This window comes from Carex rostrata, chromosome 3 (assembly GCF_964058835.1).
Source record: "Carex rostrata chromosome 3, lpCarRost1.2, whole genome shotgun sequence".
In the NCBI taxonomy this organism is placed as follows: Eukaryota; Viridiplantae; Streptophyta; class Magnoliopsida; order Poales; family Cyperaceae; genus Carex; species Carex rostrata.
The window spans coordinates 13,301,749-13,328,896 of record NC_135920.1 but is presented as its reverse complement, the minus strand read 5'-3'; the positions used below and the strand labels follow the sequence as shown (position 1 = coordinate 13,328,896).

Below are 27,148 nucleotides of genomic sequence, written 5' to 3'. Positions count from 1 at the left end.
TATCTCCATAAATATAGGGACTCTTTCGAATTTTTCATATTTCATAAAAAGATATGTTGCGTGGATTAAATTACCTGGTATTAGTAAATTAACTCCGAGTTCGGATCTGATCCTGAAGTAACTCAAATTTTGAGTTTGGATCCAGATTGTTCACAATCCTATTCAATCCATTCCAAGTAGAATATACGAAGTTCTTTTAATATTTGCATCAAAACATATCACAATCCGGATTTAGATTAAAAATTTGAGTTACCTGAGATGATACGAATTTCATTTACTAGCAATCTAATTAGAGAATTCAAAATCCATAAAGTAACTCAAATTTTGATTTTGAATATGAAAGTTCAAATCCGCTATGATCCTCTTTCTTTCTTTCTCTCTCCTAAGAGAGAAAACAAAATTACAGAATTATGCTATTTGTTGAGTATAACAATAGAATCATGACCATTAAATATGTTTTGACACAAATATTGTAAGAATTTTGTACATTCTACTTCGAACCAAATTAATCCATATTATTATCTAACGGACGGATCTAAATTCAAAATGTAAGGTACTTCAGAGGGTCCGGACTCCTTGCTAGATGCATCTAGCATGGCTACTTGAATGAGTTCGGATCTCCCAAAGTAACTCAATTTTTAAGTTTAGATCCGGATCGTTAGATTCGAATCAAACCGTCAGATTAAAAGAGTCCCGTGCGCTTCACTTCAGACCAAATTGGCCCGGATTTGAATTGAACAGTCCGGACCTAAACTTAAAAATTGAGTTCCTTTAGGGGATCTGGACCCTGCTTGAATTACCCATTAAATAGTTGCAAATTTCCAACATGATACAAGAAACCTGAAAGTTCCAGAGAATCTGCATGGAATAACCTCCAAAGATACCACGCGACTTTCCTCCGTATCATTTGAGGAATCAAATCTCCTGTCCCCTGGGGTGCAGGAAATTCCTGCCCCTAGAGTCACTGCGGGGTGGGCCCGGTTACTGTTAAGGGTTTAGGATTAAAATGGTTTAGAGTTTAGGGTTAAAATGAGGGCCCACTCTGCAGTGACTCTGGGAGCAGGAATTTTCTGCCCCCAGAGAGGTAGACGATTCGGTTCCATCATTTGATGTAAAGCATGGGCCATGGGCTCAACCGCTCAATAGGTTATTGCTATCAATTTATCCCATTCCCAAATTTAATGGCAGTTTGTATATTAAGGAAATATAATAATATATGGTATCTACTTCGGAGGCATTTATCAAAATAAAATCTTACATATTTAAATATTTTTAAAAAAAATTTAGGTGTTGACCTTCTATTCTTAGTTCAACTTTCAATGTCAGTCACCGTGTGGCCTCCATGTCATCATATTATATTCCAGTGTTAATTAGTATATCATTAGATGAAATAATTAAATAAATATCAGCTTCAAAACTACCGGACAACCATTTTATCTTATTTTATCGTCTATTATAACAATTGAGAAGTACTTTGGGAGGAACTGTTAATATTTTATTCAGGGTGGTGTCCTTAATAGTTTAAATTAGCATCTTAATTAATATAGCTTTTCTATGTTTTCATTCCTTTCATATGTACAATCTTCTTAATTTGGCTTTCCTATGCATTATGTTTTTCTGATATCAATATCATGTGTGTATAAATTAACCAAACTAGTCCTTTCCAAAAAATAACCGAATTCTGAACATGAAGAATTGACATTTTAATGGTGAAGTATAAATTGTCTTTGTTTACTATTAAGGGGAGTCAGGCTTTCAGACAATGGGGGTCAAACATGAATAGAGGTCAAGTATATAAAATTGTATACTATAAATGGGGTCAATTTCACACTATCCATAATATTTTAGTTTAAACTATATTCAAAATGAGGTCTAAAAATAAAAAAATAAAAATAAATGGGGGTCAACTGATCCCCATTCATTAATTGTGTATTCGCCCCTGTTTACTACTCTGATCACTTATCTTATCAATAATGTAATAAGGGGAAGAGTTTAGTCAGGAAAAAAAACTAACACCTTGTTTGGATTGGATTGTGTTTATTAGATTAAACATGTGCATTTAATTTAATTTTAATTTTAATTTTTATTCAAATTAGGTTCTATAATATCTCCATTTTGTTCAATTTTCAAAAAAAAAAAACATTATCTTTCATTCAAAAATAACAAAACAAAAAAAAGGGTCATGCTCACTTCAGAGGTGCACATGAATGTAGTGCACAGCTCTGAAGTACGCACTTAGTAACATGTGAATTTTTGTGAATTTTTTATAAACTAATAATAACATCAGAATTTTAAAATATTGGGATGGTAATTGAAAATATTTCGTTGCATTTAGCCAGTACTTTTCAGTTTTCATATAAACTAAAATTATACTGCACTTTTTTTTTTTTTTTTTGTCATTCAAAAGCCCGTAGGCATAAATTATACTGCACTGGATTATTCAGCTCTCAATATCATTTTTAAGGTTTTGTCTCTAAGGGTGTGCTCCGTAATTGAGGGTGAAAACCTTTATTAATGGAAGGGGAAGGAAGACGCTCACCCACGAACAGTAATCTTTACACCCCGATTTGGGGGTGAAGATTGTCGCTAAAAATCAGTACGTGTTCACCTCCGCACAGTATGCGTTCACCTCCGCTTCCTCTCCGCTTCTTCAGTTCTGAAGCAGGCGAAACCTTCGAGCAGCTGCGGTCTGAGACACCGTTCACCTCCGCACAGTGTATTTTCCTTCTTCTCCCTCCGCGTAATCTCAATTGGAGCACACCCTAAATGTACTGTAGTTTCAAATGATATTTTTTTTTTCCCACTCGAGTAATTAAAACTATTTTTTTAATTAAATTTTTAATATTAGACGATGGTCACAGTGCAACTCACTTTTAATATCAACATTAAATTGCCTACAATTTTTTACATAAAGATTAATTCCTTAGTCACTAGTCTAAATATGATTTTTTAATTCTTCCTTTAACAAAATTTGCAAATAAATGTTGTTTTTAATTCTTGTTTAAATATAATTGGCAAATAAACTTTAAAACCACGATAATTTTTTCTTTTCTTTTTGCAATATTCTTAGAATTGAAATTTTCTACAAACTGTTACGAACAAACGCTCATTCCTCGCAAATAAATCAAAAATCAAAGCACAGCTCAGGAGCAAGACCTATTCCAATATATGATGCTCATAACCACAACTGGTCAATAGAGACCAAAACCCCTCTTTTGCGACTTAGTCAACGGTCGATGCTTCATTCATTCAATGACTTGTTTGTTGTTTCTAGTGTATACATGCCTGTCATGCCTACGGCTACAACCCCACAAGTCTCTATATTTTTACAACTATTCAATTAGGGAGAGGGGGGTGTCCGATGGGCATCGGACACAAATAGGGTTCGATGAGGGGTTTAAACCGTCGGATCTGCTTTAGGATTCGTGTGTACGGATTTTAAAGCAGACGCGAAATTGCGAGTGCGAATCTTAAAGCAGATCCGACGGTTTAAACCCCTCATCGAACCCTATTTGGTCCGATGCCCATCGGACACCCCCCTCACTCATTCAATTAAGCATTTCGTACGATTTGGTCTACGCACATGTACTCAGCGTGTCCGGACCCACCAACCATCCCATCTGGTTGGTTTGGAAATAAATCTGCTGCGATTCTTTGGGATCGCAGGGACCCTGCAATTTTAAATCTCACCATCTATTTTGTGGAATCTACGAATCTTAAAAGCAATTATTTTCTTTGCACGAATCTCAAAATAAATAAAAGGGTGGATGTGGAATTTCAGGGTCCCTGCGATCCCAAAGAATCACAGCAGATTTATTTCCGGTTGGTTTGCTTTTATCTTAAGGTCATAGCTAGGGGTGGTAACGAACCGAACCGAACCGAACTTACCTTAGGTTTGAGTTTGGTTTGAATTAATTTCGAACCGAACCTGGTTTGATTCGTTTCGAACCAAATCCATTTTGAATCGAATTAATTGCGGACTACACATTTTTCGAATCGAACCCGAATCGAAATCACGAACTAAATTATTTTTTAGCAGTCCTAGTTATACCGATAGTTTATACATTAATTTTTTCTCGCGGGACAATTCACATGGCTTCCTTTTACCGGTATGAACTATGAAATGAGTGTTTTTAAGTTGAAAAATTGTTCATGAAAAAATACATCAAAGACGACTTTCCTGGTATGAACTATGAGAGACGATCGAAGAGAGAGGAGAGACAGTCAGTCGCCGAGAGCGTCGGCTAGATTTTAGAGCTAGAGGGAGAGTGAGTTAGGGAGAGGTGGAGAGAGAACTAGGTTATTGAGATTTGAGAGCGAGGGAGTGTCAGCTAAGTTAAATTATGATTATCTATCTTGAATTTTAATTTCATCAGGTAAATGGACGGCCGATGTTATTATGAGATTCGAACCATAAAAATGATCGAACCCATTTCGATCGAACCAAAGTAGGTTTGGGTTTGATTTGAATTAATTCCGAACCGAACCTGGTTGGGTTCGTTTCAATTCGAACCCATTTCGAATCGAATTAAACTCGAATCAAACCCGAATCGAATCACGAACCTCGAATTTTTTTGCCAGCCCTAGTCATAGCTACCGACTTAACGGAGAAGCAAATTTAAAAATTTCATTGGATGATTTCGGATAAATGTGAACGTCATTGCAAATCACGACCAAGCTTTGTTTGCCTCATCTTCATTGTTCATATACCACGAGCTTTTAGATCATGAGTTTATTTTAAAGGGTTGTATACTCTCGTGACTTTTTTAATTTCTTATTTACCCTCAAACAATTCAATTTATCTAATTTATCCTTAAACTCTGAAAACTCTTTTTTTTTTTTTTACCCTTTACACAGTAGATATGAATTTGTTAAAACACAATCCATAAGCTCGACGTATAAATTTAATTAAAACTCAATAACGGACTTACTTAAGCTTGACTTTCTTTTAATTTTATGGAAAACAAAACTGGGCGAAAACAGCGTGAAATAAAGATATTTCATATTTCTGGTGGCGTTATTTAATTTATAAACAAATCTAGGGAAAACCGCCCAAGGAGAAAATCCTGATAGGATAACTACAGCTTAAAACAGATAGTTTTAAAATGCTAAAATCAGTGACATTTAGTCATTTAGATGATATTTTAAAAATTTATTCGAAGGTCTAAACTCTAAACCCTATTGCATGCTACCTTTATACTTGCTTTATATAATAGTTAACATAGTCAACACAATCGGCACCATCCAAGGATGTGCCGTGTCCCGTGTCTCTTTCAGTGCTTGCAAGTTGCAAGGCTCCAAGAATTTAGATCGTGAATTCGACGCAATTAACGGAATCTACTGGTAATATGCTTTGTCACGAGAGATGCCCGGAACACTTCCATTAAATTTCAAAAAATAGAAAAAAAAAAAAAAAACTTTATAGTTTATAACATCAAGTATAGTGTAGTTGGACATTATAAACCATAACGTCTATAGTTAATCTGATTGTTAATGATCACTAATTAACCAAGTGAAGCTACAGTGTTTTTTTCCTTACTATATCTAAAAAAAAGAAAAAAAAACAAAATACCGTAACTGGACTTTATAGACAATAACGTCCAGTTAGAATATTTTTTTCTTAATTAGTGACCATAGTGTTATGGACATTATAAACCATAATGTTTTTTTCTATTTTTCAAAATTTTACAAAAGTGTACTCCATAATTGATATTTTATTTTTATTTTTTCTATTAATAAAAAAACCGGGAGAGATGCACCTCATCATACAGGGTACGAAACTGGGAGATATGAATCATCTAATTAAACTTTTATTGTAAAAGTAGGGTGCGTTATTAAAGAACAATCAGCTTCACATCACCTCATAATTTGAATAAAGTTTTATGTAGCGCCTTCGACACGTTCAAAAGCGGAAAATTTTCATTTTTAGAAATAGAAAAGTATTATAAAATAAATATAAATAAGCATAAAGAAGAATAAACAAGATAGAGGAAAAAATATGACAATCTCTTTATTCATACATTTCTCATATATGTACAATATAAGAGTACGAATGCTCTATTTATAGGCCATAAATTATAAATGAAAAATCATCTAAATTAATTACAAGAATAAATGGAAAATTGAATTCGAATAGTAGTGGTCATCAATATGCATGGAGTAGTGGGGGAAATAAATTGAGGGTTAATATGAGAGTTACAAAATGAATGACATCTACACATTTAATATATATTCATAACACTCTCCCTTGGATGTCAATTATATAAGAATATGCCTCATTAAAACCTTATTAGGAAAAACCTTATGGGATAAAAACCTAGTGAAGGAAAAATAGTACAATATTTTTCTAAATACATAAATACAGCCTTACCAGAAAAACCCAGTGGGAAAAACCATGGTTAAGGAAAATATAGTGCATATTAACTCCCCCTCATGACAGCATCAATCAAGATCTTTAAGTCGACGAACTCCAATGTTACGAACTAGTTTTTCGAATATTGCAGTAGGGAACGCCTTAGTGAATAAATTTGCTGGATTTTTTTCACTTGAACGGATTTGCTGAACATTAGTAACATTATTCTTTTGGAGATCATGTGTGAAAAAGAATTTTGGTGAAATATGTTTTGTTCTATCTCCTTTAATGTATCATTACTTTCATTGAGTAATACATACAATATTATATTCATATATGATCATCGGGATCACTTCTCTAAAAGACAAGCTACATGTCTGACAAATGTATTGAATCACATATCTTAACCAAATACATACTCGGCTTGCTTTTGTGTATTACTAAATTTTCTCATAGATAGCGAAGTATATGTTTAATTATATGTCAATATTTTCGCGTTGGAGAAGAACTATATCTTGCTAATAAACATTCACTTAAGTGCTCATATTGCACTAAGGCATGGTACTTCATGACCAAATAGTTCTTCATTATTTTCTCGAGGTCTAAAAAGATCTTTATTCGCATCTAATGATCTTACAACCATTGGAGTGCTTAATGGATGTTAATTATCCATATAAAATTATTTCAGCGCTCTTGCAATATAATTTTCTTGATACATAAAAAATATCATTTTTAAATGTTTAATTTGCAATCCAATGCAAATTTTTGTTCTCCCAAGATATTTCATCTCAAATTCTTCCTTTAAATAATTTATTACTTTTGAAAGCTCTTCAGGAGTTCAAATGATACTTAGATCGTCAACATAAACTGTAATTATAATAAAATCATTTCTATATATTTTCATGAAAATACATAGACAGATCGTATCATTTTTATATCCATGTTTCAATAAATATTCACTTAAACGATTATAACATATGTGTCCATATTGCTTTAATCGATATAAAGATTTATTCAATTTAACTGAATAATGTTCTCGAGAACCTAAATTACATGATTCAAGCATCTTAAATCCTTCAGAGATTTTCATATAAATATCATTATCAAGTGAGCCATATAAATAGGCTATAACAACATTTATTAGGCGCAAATCAACTCCTTCATGAACTGCCAGACTAATTATGTACCGAAAAGTTGTTGCATCCACCTGTATTTCACCTTTCTCATTTCTTTTTCGCATAATACTCATTTATATCATACTAGTTCTACACATTCAGGTATTGGGACTACAGGCCCAAAAACTTTTCATTTTTCAAAGGAGTTTAACTCTGCCACAATTGCACCTTTCTATTTTGGCTAATTATTTATTTGTCGACATTCTTTAATAGACTTCTAATCATGATCCTCAATATTTATTATATTTAGCGCTATATTATATACAAAAAAATATCATTGATATCAATTTTATCTCGGTTCCATCTTCTTCCATTCATGATATAATTTATCGAGATCTCTTTACTTTCATAAATTTCAGATACCTGAGTTTCTGCTGAAACTCCAATATTATTTATAAATTTGATTCTCTTCTGGAGCTTTATCTGAAATTATCATATCCTCGATTTGACCATTTTCATTATTTGCTCCTTTTTTTCGAGGATTTTTATATTTTTAATCTTTAGAACTGATTGCTTTTCCACGCTTCATGTGTGTTATAATTAGTCTATCCAACATGGACACCGACTTTAATTGGAGCATTAGCAGCTGGTACATGTGATTTGGTCACTTTCTTTAAGTCTGTGAATGTGTCTGGCAATTGATTCACTAACATTTGCAAATAAATTATCTTTTGAACATTTAGTTCACATTCTTTAGTACGAGGATCAAAATAAGACAATGATAATTCATACTAATATATTTTTTCCAGCTGATAGTTTTCTTCCCTTAAGGTAGGGAATTTTTATTCATCAAAATCACAACCGACAAAATTAGCCATAAATAAATATCCCATTAATGGTTCTAAATACTCTATTATATATGGAGATTCAAATTCAATATAAATTCCCAACTTTCTTTGATATCCCATTTTAGTGCATTGTGGTGGAGCAATTATAACATATACCGCACATTCAAAAATTATTATATGGGAAATATTAGGTATGTGACCAAAAACTAATTATAAAGGAAAGCTTTATAATAGCTAGTTAGCATGATGCAAATTAGTTTTGTTGTATGTAAAATATCATATACATGTGATCATCATGTTGATGCATCAATTAAAACCATAACATATTCAAATGGTTCACATGTTGGATATAATGTTCCACAAATATCACATTGTATACGTTCTAGAAATAAAATCAACACATAAAAATTCATCAGATTAAAGAATCTTCTGGTTCTTTGATGAGTGTTCACATTAATTCTCTATTTTTTCGCATCATTATTGATTCGGAATGGCCCAACCGGTCATGCCAAATTATAAACATATTCTTGTATGTAAACTTCTGGTTTATAATAACATGTACTTTAATTGTACTAATATATGCGTAGTACAAGTCAGAAGAAAAACATATGCATTGTTTTCCATATATTCAATATTTTTTTCATTAGTTGTCTCAACATGATATCCGTTTCGACGTATATTTTTAAAGCTTAACAAATTCCTTTGAGACTTAAAAGAATATAATACATCATCAATATAAATTTGTATTCCTCCATGTAATAACAAAATAGATCTTCTAGAACTTTTCAATCAATTTTTGTACTACCCAAAATAATACTAATATTTGATTCTTGCATTACTAAATAAGAAACATTTTTTTTAATGCATCGTAATGTACATCATATATTAAATTTTCCATCATTTATGCTCATTAATAGATTGTTCATATATAAAAATATAGAATTAAAAACGTATATGTTTATGCATTTTTTCTTTTGGTGACCCATACTAATGGTTAGTGTAAATTAGAACTAGGGAGTGCTAGTATTATCTTATAATAAATTATAGTACAGTACATATACACACTAATGATAATGTATCTGAATTTAAATGATAGAAATAGAAAGGTAAAGTTGGTGGTTGCTTCTTTTCTTTTTCTTAAATTGCAAACCATACAAAATCGAATAGTCCATCTATCATATATAAATATTTTATTTACAGATGTTATATTGCTAAGTTATTATTATTTTTTTTATAAATTTCTTACAGAAAAATAATTAAGAAGAAATATAATCAAAATATTAATATACTTTATTTCAATAAGTATATATTGAACAAAGATTTTCGTTATTCTTTTTCTTAAAAAAAAACTGAGATTCGAAACATCAAGAAAAATAAAATAAAAAATAAGCAAAGATAAATGCCGTTTATATACAAATCCAATATAAATTATAATATCATATGTGGTAAGATTAGACATTTATCTAATATGAAATACTTGATAGAAGTAATAATAATGATACTTTATGTAATATATGAATTTCTTCGTTAATGAAATCAACACCATTTAAATGAGTAATATTAATTTAGTTAAGATCGAGATCACACTCACAAATAAAATTTTGTCTCAATCTTCTTCTCCTATTTTTTTTTTTTAATGATGCATTACGTAGGTGAACATGATGTTTTAGTGTACTACAGGTACATTGGCATACAACAGGTACATGACCAATGATAATATAAATTTTCTTGTTTGTTGTTCTTTCTATTATTCTCTTTCTCATTATTTTTTTCTTTATATTTCCACTTTGAGTGGAAATATGTGTTTGTAGAATTATCACCATAATGATAACCTCAATTTTGTCCACATGACGAGTTTGTCCATAATAGCACATTCACTTCAGGGAATGGAGTAGAACTAAGTAGAATATTTTGTTCAACAACTCATTATATAGTTCAATCAGAAAGAGATAATAAATCAACTCATAATATTTTTGAATCTTCTCCAGGAAGATTAAATTGTTGGATGAAAATTAGTATGAACATCATGTAAAACTTGCGCATCATATAAATTTTCTTCGACTTTTCTTCAGAAAAATTTCTTAAAATCTTCTTACATAAATTATATTTCTTGAAATCTTCTTCAAGAAGATCTTAATATCTTTTGAAATCTTCTTCAAGAAGATTAAATTATTGAGAGAAAAAAAATAAAATAATCATCATACAAAATTTGTACATTATATAAATCTTCTTCAGGAAGATTTCTTAAAATCTTCTCAAATTAATTTTTCTATATCATATATATCTTCTTCCGGAAGATTAAAAAAAAATTGCACTTCTTCTAAAATTATATGAACCACACTAAAAATCTTAAAAATAAATGTACATAAATTGATAACTTATTCCATTTAACAATTACTTACTGTAAGCAATTAAGCATTATTTATTTAAATAGAATTTAAATAAAATATATCAAAGTTATCTCGAATCTTCAACTAGTAGAACTCTCGTGCTGATAACGTGTTATAAAATAAATATAAACAAATACTCTTGTATTGTACACACATGAGAAATATATGAATAAATAGATTGCCATTTTTTTCTCTCTATCTTGTTTATTCTTCTTTATACTTCTTTATATTTATTTTATAACAAAAAGTTATTTATTAAAAAATGAACCCATTTTTTTTTTTTGAGATATAGAAAGAACCGAACTATTGATTCGATCCCTTTTATTTTCACATTTGGAATATTAAAGAAACAGAATTATTTGTTCAGTCCCTTTAACCTCTGTCCAAAAAGACCAAATCAATAGTTTCGTCCTTTTAATTTTTTGCAAATTTAGGGTTCGATTTTGATAGCTTTTATTAAAACTGAATAAATGATTCAGTACCTATCATTTTTTAATTTTTTTGTTACCTGATTCCTAACAATTTATGAAAATTATAGGGAATAGACCATTATTCTGTCCAAAGGAAAAAAAAAAAATCCATCTATTTACCTATAATTTAATTTTTTTAATACTTCTAAATATATATATTTTTTAAAGCCACGTGAACTCGTGAAGCATTTTGGTTCTTTTATCGAATCGGAGCTTAGAGTCTTTGAGAAGCAACGAACCAACGGTGGAGACTCAATGGTAAAACAATGAATGAAAATTCTTAAAAAAATTTGGCATCTTTAAATCCAAAGGTGAACACAATTTCCTTCTAATGAATGACTTCATTGAAAAAGAATATTTTTTTGTGCAAAGGTATTGAAGGTAATCTCATGGTCATCGGTCAAATAAATTCCCATTCCCTATCAAAAGTATCCCAAAACAATTTTCTTCCATAAATCATATACAATAATTTCCTCCAAAAATTGGTCATTAATCTTATACGAGGAGGGTTGAAATGCCTTCATTTTTGTGCCTCCATCATGCCTTCATTTTTAAAAACTATAATAACTCAAAATTTAAAATTTAAAATTCAAAATAAAACTATTGGATGTGATCGACGTGTAAAAAATTACGACATTCCAACTTTGTTTTGTTTGTCATCAAGAGCTTGTACAAAAATGTACTAATGTAAATAATTTCCGGACATTGATTTTTCAACTTATTGATTCACATAAAAACAAAATTGAAATATGATAATTTTTTATGAGCACATAAAGAAAATAATATATATAGCACATCTAATGGTTTTATTTTAACGTTTATGATTTAAATTTTGAGTTATTATAGTTTTTAAAAAATTGAGGCACGATGAAGGTACAAAAAATGGAGGCATTTCAACTCTCCTCATCTTATACATGTACTCTTTATGAAAAACCTAATTTGAAATTGGACTTTTATTTAAAAAAAAAATAGGAATCATTTGACCCCATTTATAATGTGATTTCATAATTAGAAATTTTCAATTTGAGGTCCTTGAATCATTGGATGATAAATATCCAAGATACTTTTTATGATTTGTTGATTGTGTTTGGAACTTTGGATATTTTCAGAAAGGAGAATCAAGCCTGCCTAGTCTTCATTATTATTTTTAAATCGTTCATACAATAACAAATGAAATATGTCACACATTTGCACTAAACATAATTCAACTCTTTTTTATACCTAAAAATATATATATATATATAAAAGCCATCGTGCATGTTTCCTTTCATTTTCTTAAATTATAACAACTTGAAGTATTTTACAAGAAACCAATTGTGTCCTTGACTCTTTGGACATAAACGCTATCCCCAAAACTTCTTCTTTCAATTTTTTTTTTTCATTTTAAATTCATCAATCAAAAGCCAGTATAGATAAGCTCATGCACCTCAGGTCCTCAGCTACCCAGCTGAAAGCGCCGGTGACTTAGCAAAGCCTGGTCCACGATGCACCGAACACCCACGGTCTGGAAATCAGGAGAAGAGAACACCCTGATTGTACCATAAAATAAAATATATAAAAAAATATCATATTAATATAAAATTTATTGTTATTAACAAACAAGGAATTGGAGTTTTGGACAAAATCTCATTCAAAGTCGGACTTTATTATTTAATTTGTTTTAAGATTCGTACCAACATATTTAAAATTTAATAACTTAAAATAACTCTATGAATCTAAACCATCTGTATAAATTTTAACACAGATCAGACGATTTACAGCTGACTTTGAATAAGATTTTGTCGGACTTTTGACAAAAACTCCACCCAACTAATGTGTCAAATTTAATATTCTATTTTAATTTTATTCTTTCTAATTTGGACGAGATTCCCAATTAGAAGATATTTTGAAAGCATTTATGAGATAAAGGTCGGAAATAAGCACAAAAGAAAAATGAGGCATCAACATCTATAACAATTTGCCAAATGGACTGGATATAAATATAGGTTGTTTAAAAAAGGTTAGGCTTGTAAGTTATGTTATCCTCTCACTTTAGAAACCACATTTTTACCTCAATTCTATTATAATAATAGTAAGAGCACATCCAATTGCCTGTTGCGGGCTTCCTAGTATAGCTCCTCCCCATATCATTATTCATTACAAATATCTCATATATACCCCTTCTTCTCTTTCCTCAAAACCATACCAAATTAATTTATTATCTATCTCTTACACTTCGCCAGATCTTCTTCCTCTTCCCTCTCTCTCCCTCTCTCTCTCCGGCGAAAGGAGAGAAGAACCGATATATCCTTGTTTTGATTTATAAGGAGAGGGAAAGAGAAGCGCAAGCAATAGCGCAAACCTTCGATTTCATATCCTGGTGGTGGTGAGAGAAGAGAGAGGGGAACATTTTTTTTCTTCTTTTCTCCCAAATTTCTGGTGCCGAGGAATCAGAAATTAAATTGTAGATGGCAGGAGGCACAATTAGGTACTCGGTGCTGGTGCTGGCAATTTTTCTCTTGGTAACAAATGTATTAGGAAGACATGAATTAGAAGAGAAGCGGCGTGATGTGAAGCACCGGCATGCGTATGCGGCTATGATGTACATGGGCACGCCGAGAGATTACGAGTTCTACGTTGCATTGAGGGTAATGATGCGGTCGCTTGCCAAATTCCAAGTTCAAGCTGATCGCGTCGTCATCGCCTCGTCGGATGTCCCTGTCCAGTGGGTCCAGGCAATGTATGTTGCTTCTACTCTATTTACATTTTTGTTATTTCAGCTTGGATTAAATTCATCTCATCCTTAATTAGATTTGTTCCTTTAATTTTGGGAAGAGAATTAAAAATATATTATGGGATTTTGGATCTTCTGTATTTTACAGAGATATTTTGACCCGTGTAGCGACTTAATCATCAAAATAAACCTCTGGCACCAACCACCAATTATCTTTAGGTTTAAATAGTTAAATCTCGATTCGCTACGCACTGTTGCATCGTCGTTGTCGATTTTTTCTCTTTTTTATTGGTTGTGGACGGTTACTTGTTGACTTATCGCCATGGCTCTCGCGACTTTGTCCCAAGAACACGCGTGTTTTGCAAATTAATTTTATTTTAGGGTAAGCAAGCAAAACGACAATTTCGTAACATAAACTTGTAAAATCGAAGCTACTGCTTGGTGGCAGTTTGGTTTTGTGAAAATTTGGGTAACAAACACTCCAAAGAGTAAACGGACGAATTAAGTCTAAAAAAGTTGACTTTTCTTCGATTGTTTGCTATTTTCTTAGCTCTTGGAAAGTTAAAGAGACGCGGTTGGACAACTTTTGAAACTTGTTTATTATGAAAGTACCCTTTGGTTTGAGCTGAAATTACGGAATCTGCCACCAGTATTAGCTGGAGCTGGAATAAAGCACCGTGGTACTCCGTCATTTTGACTTGGGTGTGCTTTGCGTTTGCTTTTGCTGGGAGGGACCTTAGCTCGGATATTTTTGTTTACAAGTCAAACAATCCATTTTTTGTTTTCCTATTATCAATCTTCTGTTTCTTTGCGTGTACAAAGTCTAATGTCAAGTCGACCTCAATAAAGTATTTCTGAAAGTTAAAATCATGACGAGGTTCTGCAGTTGGTGCCAGCTAAATATTTTGTTTAGTCAAGGAGAAAATTTTATTGGAAGAAAATCAGCAAAGAACAAATATATAGAAACAGGAGAATATCAAAGAAGGGAAAAGGATAGAGCGAGAAAACTTAGGCTTGTTTACTAGTACACTAATCAGGATGTCAAATTCAGCAAAGAGCTGCTTATTGATAGTGATAACTTTGAAGTAGAGAACGCTTAGGTTGAAAACTGTAGTACCTATTTTGTCTTTTATTTTATTTTTTAAAATTAGTGGTTTTAATGTCTACTAACAATTTGATTGATAAAAAACGTATTTACAACGAGTCAAGTTACTCTATTTTTTGAATAATAGTGGGTATACCACTGATTTAATTCGAAACCATTAGAGCACCTGTTAAGGTATCCAAAATGGGAACCTAAAACAAGTACTGAAAAGTATTACATCAGTTCTTTTCATCGAGTCAAGTGACTCTAATTTTTAGATCTACTCCTTTATTCTCACGAAATCCTCTAAATGACTCAAAATTACTCTAATCACCCTTAGTCTCCCTCTAAATTCCTCTTTTAACATCCTCTTAATATACTTGCACTAGAGTTGTTTAGAACAAAATAGTTATGTTTAAGAAAATAATTAGAATTATAAACATTGCAAGCAACTGGTTCACAAAATCAGATTTATCTCTTTTCTGTCTTTGGGAGAAGAAGAAAAAAATAATCATATTAATCTATAAATTTGGTGCCTGAAAACAGGGAAAAAGAGGATGGCTTGAAGGTAGTGACGGTGACAAACTTGAAGAACCCGTATGAGTTCCAAGGCGGCTTCAACCCACGGTTCAAGCTAACCATGAACAAGCTCTATGCCTGGAGCCTGTTCGACTATGATCGGGTTGTCATGCTCGATTCAGACAACCTTTTCTTGCAAAACACTGACGAGCTCTTCCAGTGCGGCCAATTTTGCGCTGTCTTCATAAACCCATGCATCTTCCACACCGGCCTCTTTGTCCTTCAGGTAATATCAAGTTCTTCATCAGTACATTTACTGATTCCAATAGTGGTTCATATTTTGGTTTCTGTTGGTCTGTGTACTGAACAATTGAGGGTAATTTCACAAAATTTTAAATTGAGACTAAACTGCGCCTCCCTTATGTACTGTTTAAAAAAAAATTTAGAAAACTGGGTGCAAAATTTTGTCCAGTTCAGTTTTATTTATATACTCGGGGGTTCATACATAGAATAGGGAAACTGGTACTTCATCATACAGGATTATTACGCAGAATATAAAAACTGGTACTTCGTCATATGATGTAGTTTATCAGTTGACAGGTACCAGTTAACTTAGAAGTTTGGTATTTGATCAAATCTAATTACTTGAGTTAGCATGAATAGAGGAACTAAATACAAATGGAAAAAGTAATATACCACCAGTACAAGTCTGTTACCAGTTCGATACTTACCACTGGTTGGATATAAAAATCCATGACAATGACAGGTCTGTGTTTACACGAATAGTGGTTGGAAACATCTTGCTCATGAGATTGATTATGATTTTTGGGTACTCTAATGTTACAGCCTTCAAAGGACGTGTTCAACAACATGGTTCATGAACTAGAAATTGGCCGCAACAATCCAGACGGTGCAGATCAAGGTTTCCTTGTTAGTTACTTTCCTGATCTGCTCGACCAGCCCCTGTTTCATCCACCTGCTAATGGTACCAAGGTCAATGGCACATATCGACTGCCTCTTGGTTATCAGATGGATGCTTCCTACTATTGTGAGTATAACTTTTGTCCCACTGTAGTAACTCAGCTTCATTTTTCTTTTTGTTCTATCTGCTCAATTATAAGGATAATATCAATTTTGTTGCAGATCTAAAACTTAAATGGAATGTTCCCTGTGGACCAAACAGTGTCGTCACATTCCCTAGTGCACCATGGTTTAAACCATGGTACTGGTGGTCTTGGCCAGTGCTACCACTTGGCTTCTCATGGCATGAGCTACGGCGCAGTAATCTTGGGTTAGTAATTATGCAAAACAAATTAATCTCTTTGTTTTATCTTCAACTCATGTTTTCTAATATGCTTTAATTTAAATTTGAACAGCTATGCATCAGAGCTGCCACTGGTACTAATTGAGGCCGCTCTGTATATCAGCATAATCATTGTAGCTAAGCTGGCCAAGCCTACATGCTCAAAGCTATGCTATAACCGGCGTCCCGAGAAATGTTCGGCCTTCATGCAAGTGATGCTCAAGGTGCTAGTTTTGTGGTCTATGGCAGCCACATACACCGTCCCTTTTTTCCTCATTCCACGCACAGCTCACCCCCTCATGGGTTGGCCTCTCTATCTTTTGGGCACCTTATCTCTCGCCATTGTTGTTTCCAGTTTCTTCGTGCTTCCTTCCCTAGCAGTTTTGACTACATGGATAGGGTTGGCTGGTTCTCTTTTCGTTATGGCTTGCCCCTGGTACTCAAGTGGAATTGTCAGGGCCTTGGCAGTGTTTGGTTACGCATGCGGTGCTGCACCATTTGTCTGGGCCTCATTAGTTAAGATCCTGGACTCAATGCAGACGCATCTCGAAAGAGAACCTTACTATCCCAGATTGGGGGAGGTCGCACAAGGTACCGAGTTCAGCAAGTTGTACTGATGTGCTTCTTAGGTTGGTTTTGTTTGATTCTTTCCCAAAATTTTCGGTTCGATTGGGTGGAATTCTTTGTTGTGAGACCTGCACATTTAATGGCAGTTGTATAGAACACTTGGGTTACAACAGGAGATTGCGGGACACTTTTAGGGATGTAGAAGGGGGATTTCGAATATCAGTATTTGTTACTATTCATTATGTCTTGTTACTTTTTCTTTCTTTTCGACTGTTTTCTACTTGATAATCTTTCTTATGTACTTATTAGTCCAGTAGGTTAGACACTTTCTGGAAGAAAAAAAATGGCAACATCAAATTAGACATTAATACTGCATCCATGCAACAAAAAAAAGGCCTCACCAATCTACAATGCAGAGAACGACTGAAAAATAAGCTTCTTTGGTACTCTTATGTCATATGAATTTGTTTCCAAGTTATCCTCTACAGTAGTACCGGAAGTCAATTTGAATAGGAATTTGGCATAAAATGGCTAATGTCAGCACTATTTACAAAAAATCAGCATTAGCTTGAAGCCATTCGATATACAGAAAAAATGTTATTATAATACTTAAAATAAGTCAAAGATGTTCCCTTCTGACTTGCCGTCATCCTTCCATAAGCGATCATCCAGGGAGGGATGCGACTGCACTCCAGCCCGTACCTTTTTGCGTAGCTCGGGTTGATTGGGAAGAACAAGCTCCACATGGTAACCACGCATCTGGAAGTACCTCTCCAATAATATCTGTTTAAGAAAATATTATTTTTACTTGCAATTGTTATGTTTAAAAGAATAGAGTAGCAAGTACTACAATTTCATATTCAGGGTTTTTGCCCCAATCCAAGTAAATATTATTTTTACTTGCACTTGTTATGTTTAGAAGGAATAGTAGCAAGCAACTACAATTTCAGATTCAGGGGTTATGCTCCTCTCCAATTGTATGAATATCATCAGGGTCTCACAAAGATCCACTGTCCATTTAAAGATCGGACTGTCCAGAGTAAAGCCTGATGTTTCACAGGCAGAGCAGACAAACAATCATAAATATACAGTCAGTATTGATGTGTACTGTACATCTGAAAGACGGCACAAACCACCTAGGAGTCTCCAATTAAATCCATACATTTGGAGAAGATAACAACTCCAGATTCAGTATCAACTGTCGCTCAATTGATACCGACTGTTGGCCAGCATGTTGCAAGAGAAATCACCAAAAAAAAAAAAAAAATTGTTGCACAATTCTAAAAATATACACAAGCTCAATAGAATTTCAGGCTTATTTGTAATTGAGGTAAATTTGAGATAAAGTTGGGGGTTCAGTATATATAGCATATATATGCAATATTTGGATAATTAAGACTTAACTGCATAGCATATGCAGTCTAGGCCAGGTATAGTACCCACCTAAAATTAATGTATGGGCAGAAAATGCAACAAAAGTAAAGAGAATTGTAAATCTTACGACAGCTGAATAAGCATCTGACTGAACTCTCCTAGCAGATTTTTTCACTCCGCTGTAATGAAAATTTGGTTTTACAATAACATTAGAAAATTTCAAACCAATACCTTGATTAGTATCTTTAGAAAAAAAAAACAAATAAAAGAAAAGAAAAAGAGCAGGACGGATGATTACATATCAATCATGTAGTCTAAGGCATCTTTTGATGTCCCATGTTCGTCTTGCAGGTAAACTCTCAACCCTCTGCTCTATTTTAAATCAATGCAATCAGTAGCAATTCAAGGCTAGTAATTATTACATGTAACTATAGCCCCAGAATAAGTAGCAATTCAGTTGCTCCTAAAATAGATAGTTTCCAAAATTTTACATGTTCCATAATTCCTTAAAAAAAAAAAAATGTAAAACCAAGTGCATAACATGAAAAAAACAGAGAAAAACTCACTTGTCAGCAGCTCGAACTGCCAGTCCACGGACAAAGCCACGGACCTTGTATGACTGCGGTGTTTCTGCACCAATGTTTGATGTTGGAAGGCCAACTATTAGCTCATCAGCATCCTACAATACATCTACATATTTATTGACACAGGAGTAGCAAGAATAACTGTTGCAAGCACACTCAAATGAAGTAAACAAGTCTTTTAACTTTTTAGACAAGCCCAAGAGATACATCCAAACATCTCTTCTAGGGCTGTGTTGATTCGGAATAAAATAAAATACAAATAATGCCTAACTAGATAAAATAAGAAAATAGTGTCCTTCCACTGCCGCCCCCCTGTTGCGCTCTAAAAATATTTTACAGGCAAAACAGATATATTATGCACAAGTATGGAATTTCGCAGTCCGCAAAATATTTTTGCTGGCAAAACAGTGAAATTCCAGGGAAACAGAATTTTATGTTCTTGATTTTGTCGGCTTGATTTCCTTCTTATTCTTGTCCTCCCGGCCCATATAATTCTTAATGGCCTGCCCCACATCATTTACTAAGTGCAGAAAACAGTATTCTACTAGTAGCAAATAACCCAGCAAGTTAAGCAAATTTGATTGATTTACAACCAACCTCTTCCTCGGCAATCTCGACAAGTCTGGCCTCAAGCTCCCGCCCCTTCATCCTCAGAACCTAACACAATAGGCCAAAGAAATGTAACACACATAAGACCTAACAAAACATGTTTAATCGGTTGTTTAATAAGAAAATCATAAGAATTTAAACACGTAAAGGAAGTTGACCTCGACTCAATCTGAAAGCAATACTTAGTCAGAAAAAGAAAAAAGGAAGTGTTAATACAGTACTGTGAGAGGTCGAGAGAAACCAAGGCTGGTGCCGACAGCGAGGCCGGTTCTGACATTTCCCAGATCGACGCCGAGGCTGGACCCATCGCCTTCCCAGAGGGGGTCGTGTTTCCGCCGGCGAGCGTTAGGCATCAGCTCTGGTTCCAGTTGCTCCTTCTTCTCAGACTGCAGAAATCGAGATTGCGAGCGACAAACAAAACATGCTCTGGTTCGCCTGAGATGGAACGGAGATGGTGGGATGGGAATCGTCCGTACGAGATGATGCATCTCTTAGTTCTCGTGCCGTAGAGTATGCAGCAGCAGGTCGACTTATCTCATGTCAGTATGTCACCGAGGCGACAAAGAAAGTGGAGAGTATGAGAGGGACGAGATGGGCATGGCTGGGTTGGATTGGAATTTAGTCCATGAATCAAGCCCATTGGTCTTTTAAGACTGGCTGCAATGGGTGTTTTTTTGCCTCAATAGTCTGATAGGCAAATTTAATATTCTCACGGACAAAAGTCTGATAGGCAAATTTAGCCAGTTGTAGGGGTGGCAAAATAGCTCGTGGATCGATTGTGACTCGCATCTGACTCACTCGCTAACAAATTATTCATTAGTGGACTGAGCTGTTAACGAGCCAGCTTATCACTAGCTCGATCCAAAATTAACAAGTTTGAGCTGGGATCTAACTCGCTCGCGAGCTGGCAAGGCAGCTCGGTCCAATTATGAATTTGTGTAAATTTAGTATACATGAATTTATTTTGTGAACTAGATTTGTATGAATTTAAAGATTTAGTATTTTAATATGTATGAATTTAATTATAAACTTAATTTATGATAATTGATTTTATAATACATTATCTAATACATTTGAACTTTTGGTCCACGAGCATTCACGAGCTGGCTCGGCTCGCTCGTTGTCAAAACAAGTGAGCCACGAACCACTTTTCCAACTCGAATCCGAATGTTGGCTTGCTCGTTGCTAAAACGAACAAGCCATGAGCTTGGTCAGACTTAGCCGGCTCGTTGCCAGCCCTACTCCGTTGGTTACCTAACGAAAGCAATCACTGAACATGCAATAAGCACATATAATAAATTTGTCACATTGAGAAGTTTCACTTAATACAAAACAAAGTTCTATTAACTTTTTTTTTTTTTTATCTATAAACGTTTTTTAGTATTTAACTTCGATCAATGTCTATTCTGTTAATACTGGACAAGCAGTGAGACTGGGACTCCAGAAAACTTGCCCGAAATTTGTCGCAACGACTCGCAAGGGTGCCCTGCTTTCTATCTTATGTGGCGTTTTATCTTTTTTTATAACGGCCCCAAGTTTTCTGTAGTTTTTTCTAAAAGTCCGCATTAAAACAAAAAATTGCTGGAAACGGGTTTTCGAGAGAAAAATGCAGTGATATTCTAACAGAATTTCTGACTGCTCGGAAAGTTGGCACTTAAGAACTCAAATTGCAGCGCTCCACTGCTAATACAAAGTATTTCAATCATACAACTAAACGAGCTGCAAACTGAGTTCTTAACTCTCATGAATTAAAAGTAATACACCTATCACAGTATTAAACCAACCATTCTCCGCCAGAGGAACTGTTATAGAGCAATAATTTGATACAAAAATCAGACTCAGCAGCTAAGTCTTAAGGCATGAACTACAATTAAGATACTACCAGTAGAGAAACACGTCAACCTAATATAGAACGGGATGCAGACAATCACACTTTAACGACAGATGCCAGACAAATTAAACAACACATTCCCAACCAACTATTTTTCCCCCACTACAACTTCCTCAGATACTTCTGCTGTGGTTTGCAATCCTGGCACAGCATCATTATTACTGGGTCCCACTTTACTATCTTGATTCTCATCTGCAGCAGTGCTGTCAACAGTACCAGGAGTAGGTTCCACCACTGATTCATTCTGCTCTTTACTTTGCTCAGAGTTGGTTACACCATCGGTACCACTGTTTATCATCGCTTCATTCTGACCATCAACTATCTCTTCTGGATTTTCATCCTGCTGACCATCACCTTCAACTATCTCTTCTGGATTTTCATCCTGCTGACCATCTTCACCTGCACCCTCCTCTTCTTCTTCCTCGTCTTCCATCTGGTCCTGCATTAACATCTCATGCTGCTTGATCAGCTCAGGTGTCGTCAGACCATAAAAGACAGGCTCGGGACCATTATGGGGATATGGTGTTGGCTGTCCTGGTGGAATAAATACCGTAATCGGCCCAAAGACAGTGTTAGGTCCCTGCAATTTACTGATGCGGGTCTGGTGCTTCTTGCCCGAGAGATGCGTTTCAAACACTGCAGGTGTATCACAGCTAACATTGCACAATGTGCACACAATAGGTCGTACCCTTGGGAGGTGTGAAGCTGGACCAGGCATCGGCATAGGAGGCATCATCGGCATTGGCATAGGCACAGGAGGCCATGGCTGGAACTCTCCAAACCGTCTGGGACGTTTTCCCCCGCGGTCAAACCGTCCACCCCTCCTACCTCCCCGATCAAACCTGCCACCACCATAGCCGTACACAAAACCAAGGCCATATCCATCAGGCCTGGGTCTCTTAATGAAAGGTCGTTTACCAGAAGCAGCAGCTTCTGCCTGAGTAGTGTCTGAAGGAGGCAGTGCTTGTGTCCCACTGGCCTCAGCCTTGACAGACTCGGATGGCCCCTCAGTAACGGGCAGGTTTTGAGGTCCTGTTTCCTTGTTATGTTCTTCAGGGATCTCCACCTTAGCAGGAGGGTTGCTTGTACTTGCCTCACTGGCTACTAGAGTACCTGATGCTGCAACAGGTGCTGGTGAAGTTTGAGGCACACTCTCAGCTACGGATGGACCTGTCTCAGTGGTAGTAGAAGAAACAACAATAGTTGACTGATAACCAGCCAATTGTTTTTGTTGAGCTTCATACTCTTGGATCCGCTGAACAGTGCGCTTATGTCGCTTCCCAGCCTTGTGCTGCTCCAGGATCTCAAGGCTGTTGCAGTCAACACGGCAAATATCACACCAAGCATGGGGCTTGGGTTGGCGTGCTGGTTTAGGTGGAGGTGGTTGTGCTGGCTCTTGCCCCCTGCCACCACCCCTGCCACGGCCACGGCCTCTAAAATTGCCTCTGCCAAAGCCTCCCCTGACCCCCCTCCTACCACCTCGCCCTCTGAATGAACCCCTGCTGCCGCTGCCACCCTGCAAATATGAAAAAACAAAAAAGAATTTCTGCTCTGTAAATCAAAATGTAATGAACTGTTTTTTCAAGTTCTCTAAAGCTGAGAGAGTTCTTTCTGCTCAGTTATTCAAATAGTAAACATTTTTTCAAGTTTACCGAAGCTGAAGATTCTCTGATTTTGCACTATTAGTGTCGTTTTGTGCTTTCAGATGGTGCAAAACCAGAGAAACACAAGTCGATCAATAAATTAGCAGCGCAGATGAGTGCTATAGTATTTTTCTTTTCCATAAAAATGGTATCAGTAAACAATCAAGAAATTTTGAGAAAAAGTAGAGAGTTATTTTCTAGGAAAAGAAAAGAAAATAACAGCTAGCTGCTCCCTATTCCTGTTCTTCTCCCAACCATGAAAAGCCAGTGACTAGGAGAAGAGACAGCACTGAGACACAATATCAGAATCAACAGGAACTAAAATAAATAAAAGAACAAAGAACCAAATAAAGCACCATTCTTAGGTGACATGCAGGACCTTATAACCGAAGTCGCACACACAAAAACCAAATCACAAGGAATCTACAAGAGAAAGAAAATAAACAGCAAGAGTCAACTTATATATTTAGATCTCTAATTTCACTGCACCTACTACATAAGTTGCTGCACAAATCATTATCAGTATCTCAAATCAAGCACTAGATGTTAATTTTCTAGTCAAGGTGACAACAAGATTGGTCGAATAGAATTTCTTGGAGAGAAGAATCCCAATCCTTCATTCCAGGGAGCAACAACAGCAAAGAAGCCAGCTATAGGGTTAATAGCTTGAGAGAGGGTAGGCATTGCCACTAGGTGTTCCCATGAGTGTTTCCCGGAACTAAATAGTAAGCACTGGCTTTTGACTCAAAAACACACTTAGCAACACCCAAGGGCAATACTGAAGTCGCCCTGGTATATCTTGTTTGAGTTAAAAACAGACCAATTTCCAGCTATTAGTTGTCATCATTTGATTTGAGAAAATAGGCGATAGCACACAAGATCTCAACAATCTAGCAGGAGGTCCAGAAGGCAAATCTATCGTGGACATGGATATAAAATTTAGTTCCTGCAAATTGAAGGAAAGGAGCAGGCCACCTCGCATCACTAGATTGTTGGATTAGATCAAGTCTGGATCACAGAACATCAGTTGCACTGATGATATGATTACAAAAGGGTTAATTGCTTCAAGCTGGTTCAACCAACTGAATCAACAACCTTATTACTGCATTCAATTGGAGGTTATGAAAGTGAAGGGAGGGAAACACTGGATTATTGGAGGGAAAATGTCAAATATCTTCACATATGATACATACAAGGGCCTCCCTCTCCTTCTCTATCCATTACCACCACTTGGCTAAATAAGCCATCACAAAATTGCTAACTTACCTCAACCGATCGAGTTAACCGATGACGAAGCCATGCTCCTATCATATGAAGAAAGATATCAAAGTGTCTTTTATTTGCAAAAAATGACTTCGAACACCGTAAGTCCTTGAGTTCCTAACCTGTCAAGCTCGATAACTATACAAATGTATTTGCATATATTCATATTCTGTTTTAGCTTATTAGAAGGCTATAATAATTTTTATGATATCAATAATTGTAGGAAACTTGAGTATGATTAAAACAAGTAACTAATTTGTGAAGACACACGAGCACTAGTCAGCCACAAATTATTCAAGTGTCCTTCTTTCCACAATGTCTGTGACAGCTTATTAGTACAAATTGAATATAAGTTAGAATTATGGAGGTCCACTGAGTCCGTTGTGTAAGAATTACCCAAATATCTTATAGATACAGTAATAAGACGGATCATGCCAGCTTATAGAAGAGGTAAAATTTTAATGGAAGCACCACTGCTTAGCGTGTCAATGAAAAATGATACAGGGCTTCACCAATACAAATTTTGACCTGACTCTATCATTCCCAAGGAATGGTTGACAAGAATGGGGAATGGAATAGAAGAATTAAATAATCCTGAATAGATTCGATCGATCTCCACCTAGGAAACAAATAAGTTTGCTTAATAATTCATGAACTTTTTAGCAACAAAAGGAGAAGGCCAACAAATGCAGCAGAAGCACCTTCAACTCAACTTTATTGAAACGTAAATTAAAATATTTCTTAAGCATTGGAAAGGAATACACTATAATGATCATCCAACTAGAACTACATCCTCTGAATTTGGTTTATATATATTTTAATTAAGGATGGACCTATGGTGTTAGACAATGGATGAACATAATGCTAGTCCAAACAGAGCTATATAAATATCAAACAAAAGAAAAATATGACATCTAAGAATAATTACATTTGTTTAGAAATTTTGCACAGACCTTCCATGGGAGCATCCACTGAAGGAGGATAAATCTAACACCAGAATCAGTGTGAATACAAATTGGATCCCAAAATGGCAATTGCATCACAATTGCAAGTGTCCATCAACAAATTTAACACTTATGGAGAGTATAAAAAAAACTATGTCGTTAACTATATTAATTGGTTAGCTTATGTGGATATTAGTTTTTTTTTTTCCAAATATTATATTTGTTTATGTATATTAGTTTAAAAATTACTTCAAAATAAGTTGCATACATTGTATGAGGTTTGTGCAAATTATAATCAATATCCGAATAATATTAGCATTCGCATTCATATTCAACTATTGATATATGCTTATTATATCTTGTTTGTATCCATAACCGTTTAATATCTAGTCTGATCAATCCTTATCCATTTGATATGAATCCAGGACTGTCCATACCCAAATCTGTATCTGAAATATAAAAAAAAAATAATGATACAGACGAAGTCTCACCAATTGCATCTGATCCATTTTTCAACCCCTAATGATAAAAGTAAACTGATATACAGGCAACCAAACAATCAAACAAAAAAAACTAAATACAGGATAATTACAAGTACAACTTAAGGTGCCTCAAGATCCTGAATTTTGACCACATGTTTATATTATCACATTAAAAGCTAAAAGATCCTGCTTGTTTTGTTCTTAAAAACTACTCTAGTAAGAGAGGGAGCTCAACATGCACTAACTGAAGAACCAAATAAACACAAAAAAAATGGTCAAAAATAAACCTGAGCGGCACCACCGTTCCCCATGGTCGCGTCCATCGGCACAGCATACTCCGACGAATGGGGGAAGGCGGCGACCTCCATCCCCTCGTTCAGAGGCGCCGGCACGTAATGATGGTGCGTGGGGTCGACGCCGGGCGGAGGCGGCTGTTGGTAGGAGGTGGAGTAGTCGTAGTACTGGTGGGAGTAGGCGGAGGATTCGTACTGCGGTTGAGGGTAGGAGCCATAGTAGGCTTCGTAGGAATGGGAGGGATCGTAGGCCTGCGAGTGGCTGTCGGATTGGGCGTATGGTTGCTGGTGGTGATGCAAATCCATGGCGATGGCTAAATTGGGAGAAAATACAGGAATTGTTGGCGAATTGGTGTCGTCGCCTTGCGCAGGGTTTTGCGATTTTTGTTTCCTAGGTTAGAGTTGGGTCGGGTGGACTCAAGTCCGGATCCTCTGAGATAACTCAAATTTGAGATTGAATACGGGCCGTCCGATCAGAATCTCAATCAGGTCAGGATACACTATACCTTCAATATTCGTGCGTGACCTCTGAGATATCTCAAATTTTGCGTGACCGACGTGTCCGGTGTCTATTCGGGGATGACGTGGGGGCCAATATTATTTTAGCTTTGAGATTCTCGCAGAACGTATTGTAACGGTTGAGATTTTCCAAAAAGTCACGCAAAATATAAGATATCTCAGTGGATGCGAATTCGGACTCCGGA

General features: G+C 35.2%; 3 protein-coding genes and 1 long non-coding RNA gene across 8 annotated transcripts in view; 1 reads left to right on the top strand and 3 right to left on the bottom strand.

The window, feature by feature from the left end:
- The window catches only part of LOC144551608 (putative glucuronosyltransferase PGSIP8), a 95,760-nt gene extending 78,166 nt beyond the window's left edge, over nucleotides 1-17,594 (top strand). Inside the window, exons 2-6 of the mRNA XM_078299646.1 lie at nucleotides 13,551-13,894; nucleotides 15,519-15,777; nucleotides 16,338-16,539; nucleotides 16,635-16,782; nucleotides 16,868-17,594. Coding sequence (XP_078155772.1) covers nucleotides 13,623-13,894; nucleotides 15,519-15,777; nucleotides 16,338-16,539; nucleotides 16,635-16,782; nucleotides 16,868-17,411 — 1,425 coding nt within the window. The 5' untranslated portion in view covers nucleotides 13,551-13,622 and the 3' untranslated portion in view covers nucleotides 17,412-17,594. The remainder of the gene's footprint in view (nucleotides 1-13,550; nucleotides 13,895-15,518; nucleotides 15,778-16,337; nucleotides 16,540-16,634; nucleotides 16,783-16,867) is intronic.
- On the bottom strand, nucleotides 15,692-16,398 carry LOC144551612 (uncharacterized). Its single transcript, XR_013510840.1, has 2 exons — nucleotides 16,272-16,398; nucleotides 15,692-15,790 (listed from the first exon to the last, which is right to left on the bottom strand). It is a non-coding gene; the product is annotated as an uncharacterized LOC144551612 (long non-coding RNA).
- Nucleotides 17,595-17,767: 173 nt separating the features above from the next.
- On the bottom strand, nucleotides 17,768-20,500 carry LOC144551611 (Polynucleotidyl transferase, ribonuclease H-like superfamily protein). Of its 2 annotated transcripts, XM_078299648.1 has the most exons (6): nucleotides 20,150-20,500; nucleotides 19,917-19,976; nucleotides 19,302-19,414; nucleotides 19,034-19,102; nucleotides 18,863-18,914; nucleotides 17,768-18,144 (listed from the first exon to the last, which is right to left on the bottom strand). In XM_078299648.1, exons 1-6 carry the CDS (start codon nucleotides 20,414-20,416, stop codon nucleotides 17,971-17,973), a joined length of 735 nt encoding a protein of 244 aa, XP_078155774.1. In that variant the 5' UTR covers nucleotides 20,417-20,500; the 3' UTR covers nucleotides 17,768-17,970. The 2 variants fall into 2 exon arrangements, with proteins under 2 accessions (XP_078155774.1, XP_078155775.1); XM_078299649.1 differs by lacking the exon at nucleotides 19,034-19,102 and having other exon boundaries at nucleotides 20,150-20,485.
- Nucleotides 20,501-21,595: 1,095 nt separating this feature from the next.
- LOC144551605 (uncharacterized) lies at nucleotides 21,596-26,861 on the bottom strand. Of its 4 annotated transcripts, XM_078299638.1 has the most exons (4): nucleotides 26,439-26,554; nucleotides 24,729-26,118; nucleotides 23,819-23,885; nucleotides 21,596-23,335 (listed from the first exon to the last, which is right to left on the bottom strand). In XM_078299638.1, exons 3-4 carry the CDS (start codon nucleotides 23,819-23,821, stop codon nucleotides 21,908-21,910), a joined length of 1,431 nt encoding a protein of 476 aa, XP_078155764.1. In that variant the 5' UTR covers nucleotides 23,822-23,885; nucleotides 24,729-26,118; nucleotides 26,439-26,554; the 3' UTR covers nucleotides 21,596-21,907. The 4 variants fall into 4 exon arrangements, with proteins under 4 accessions (XP_078155764.1, XP_078155763.1, XP_078155765.1 ...); XM_078299637.1 differs by lacking the exons at nucleotides 23,819-23,885; nucleotides 24,729-26,118 and having other exon boundaries at nucleotides 21,596-22,137; nucleotides 22,174-23,335; nucleotides 26,439-26,861; XM_078299639.1 differs by lacking the exon at nucleotides 24,729-26,118 and having other exon boundaries at nucleotides 26,439-26,543.
- Nucleotides 26,862-27,148: the final 287 nt, after the last annotated feature.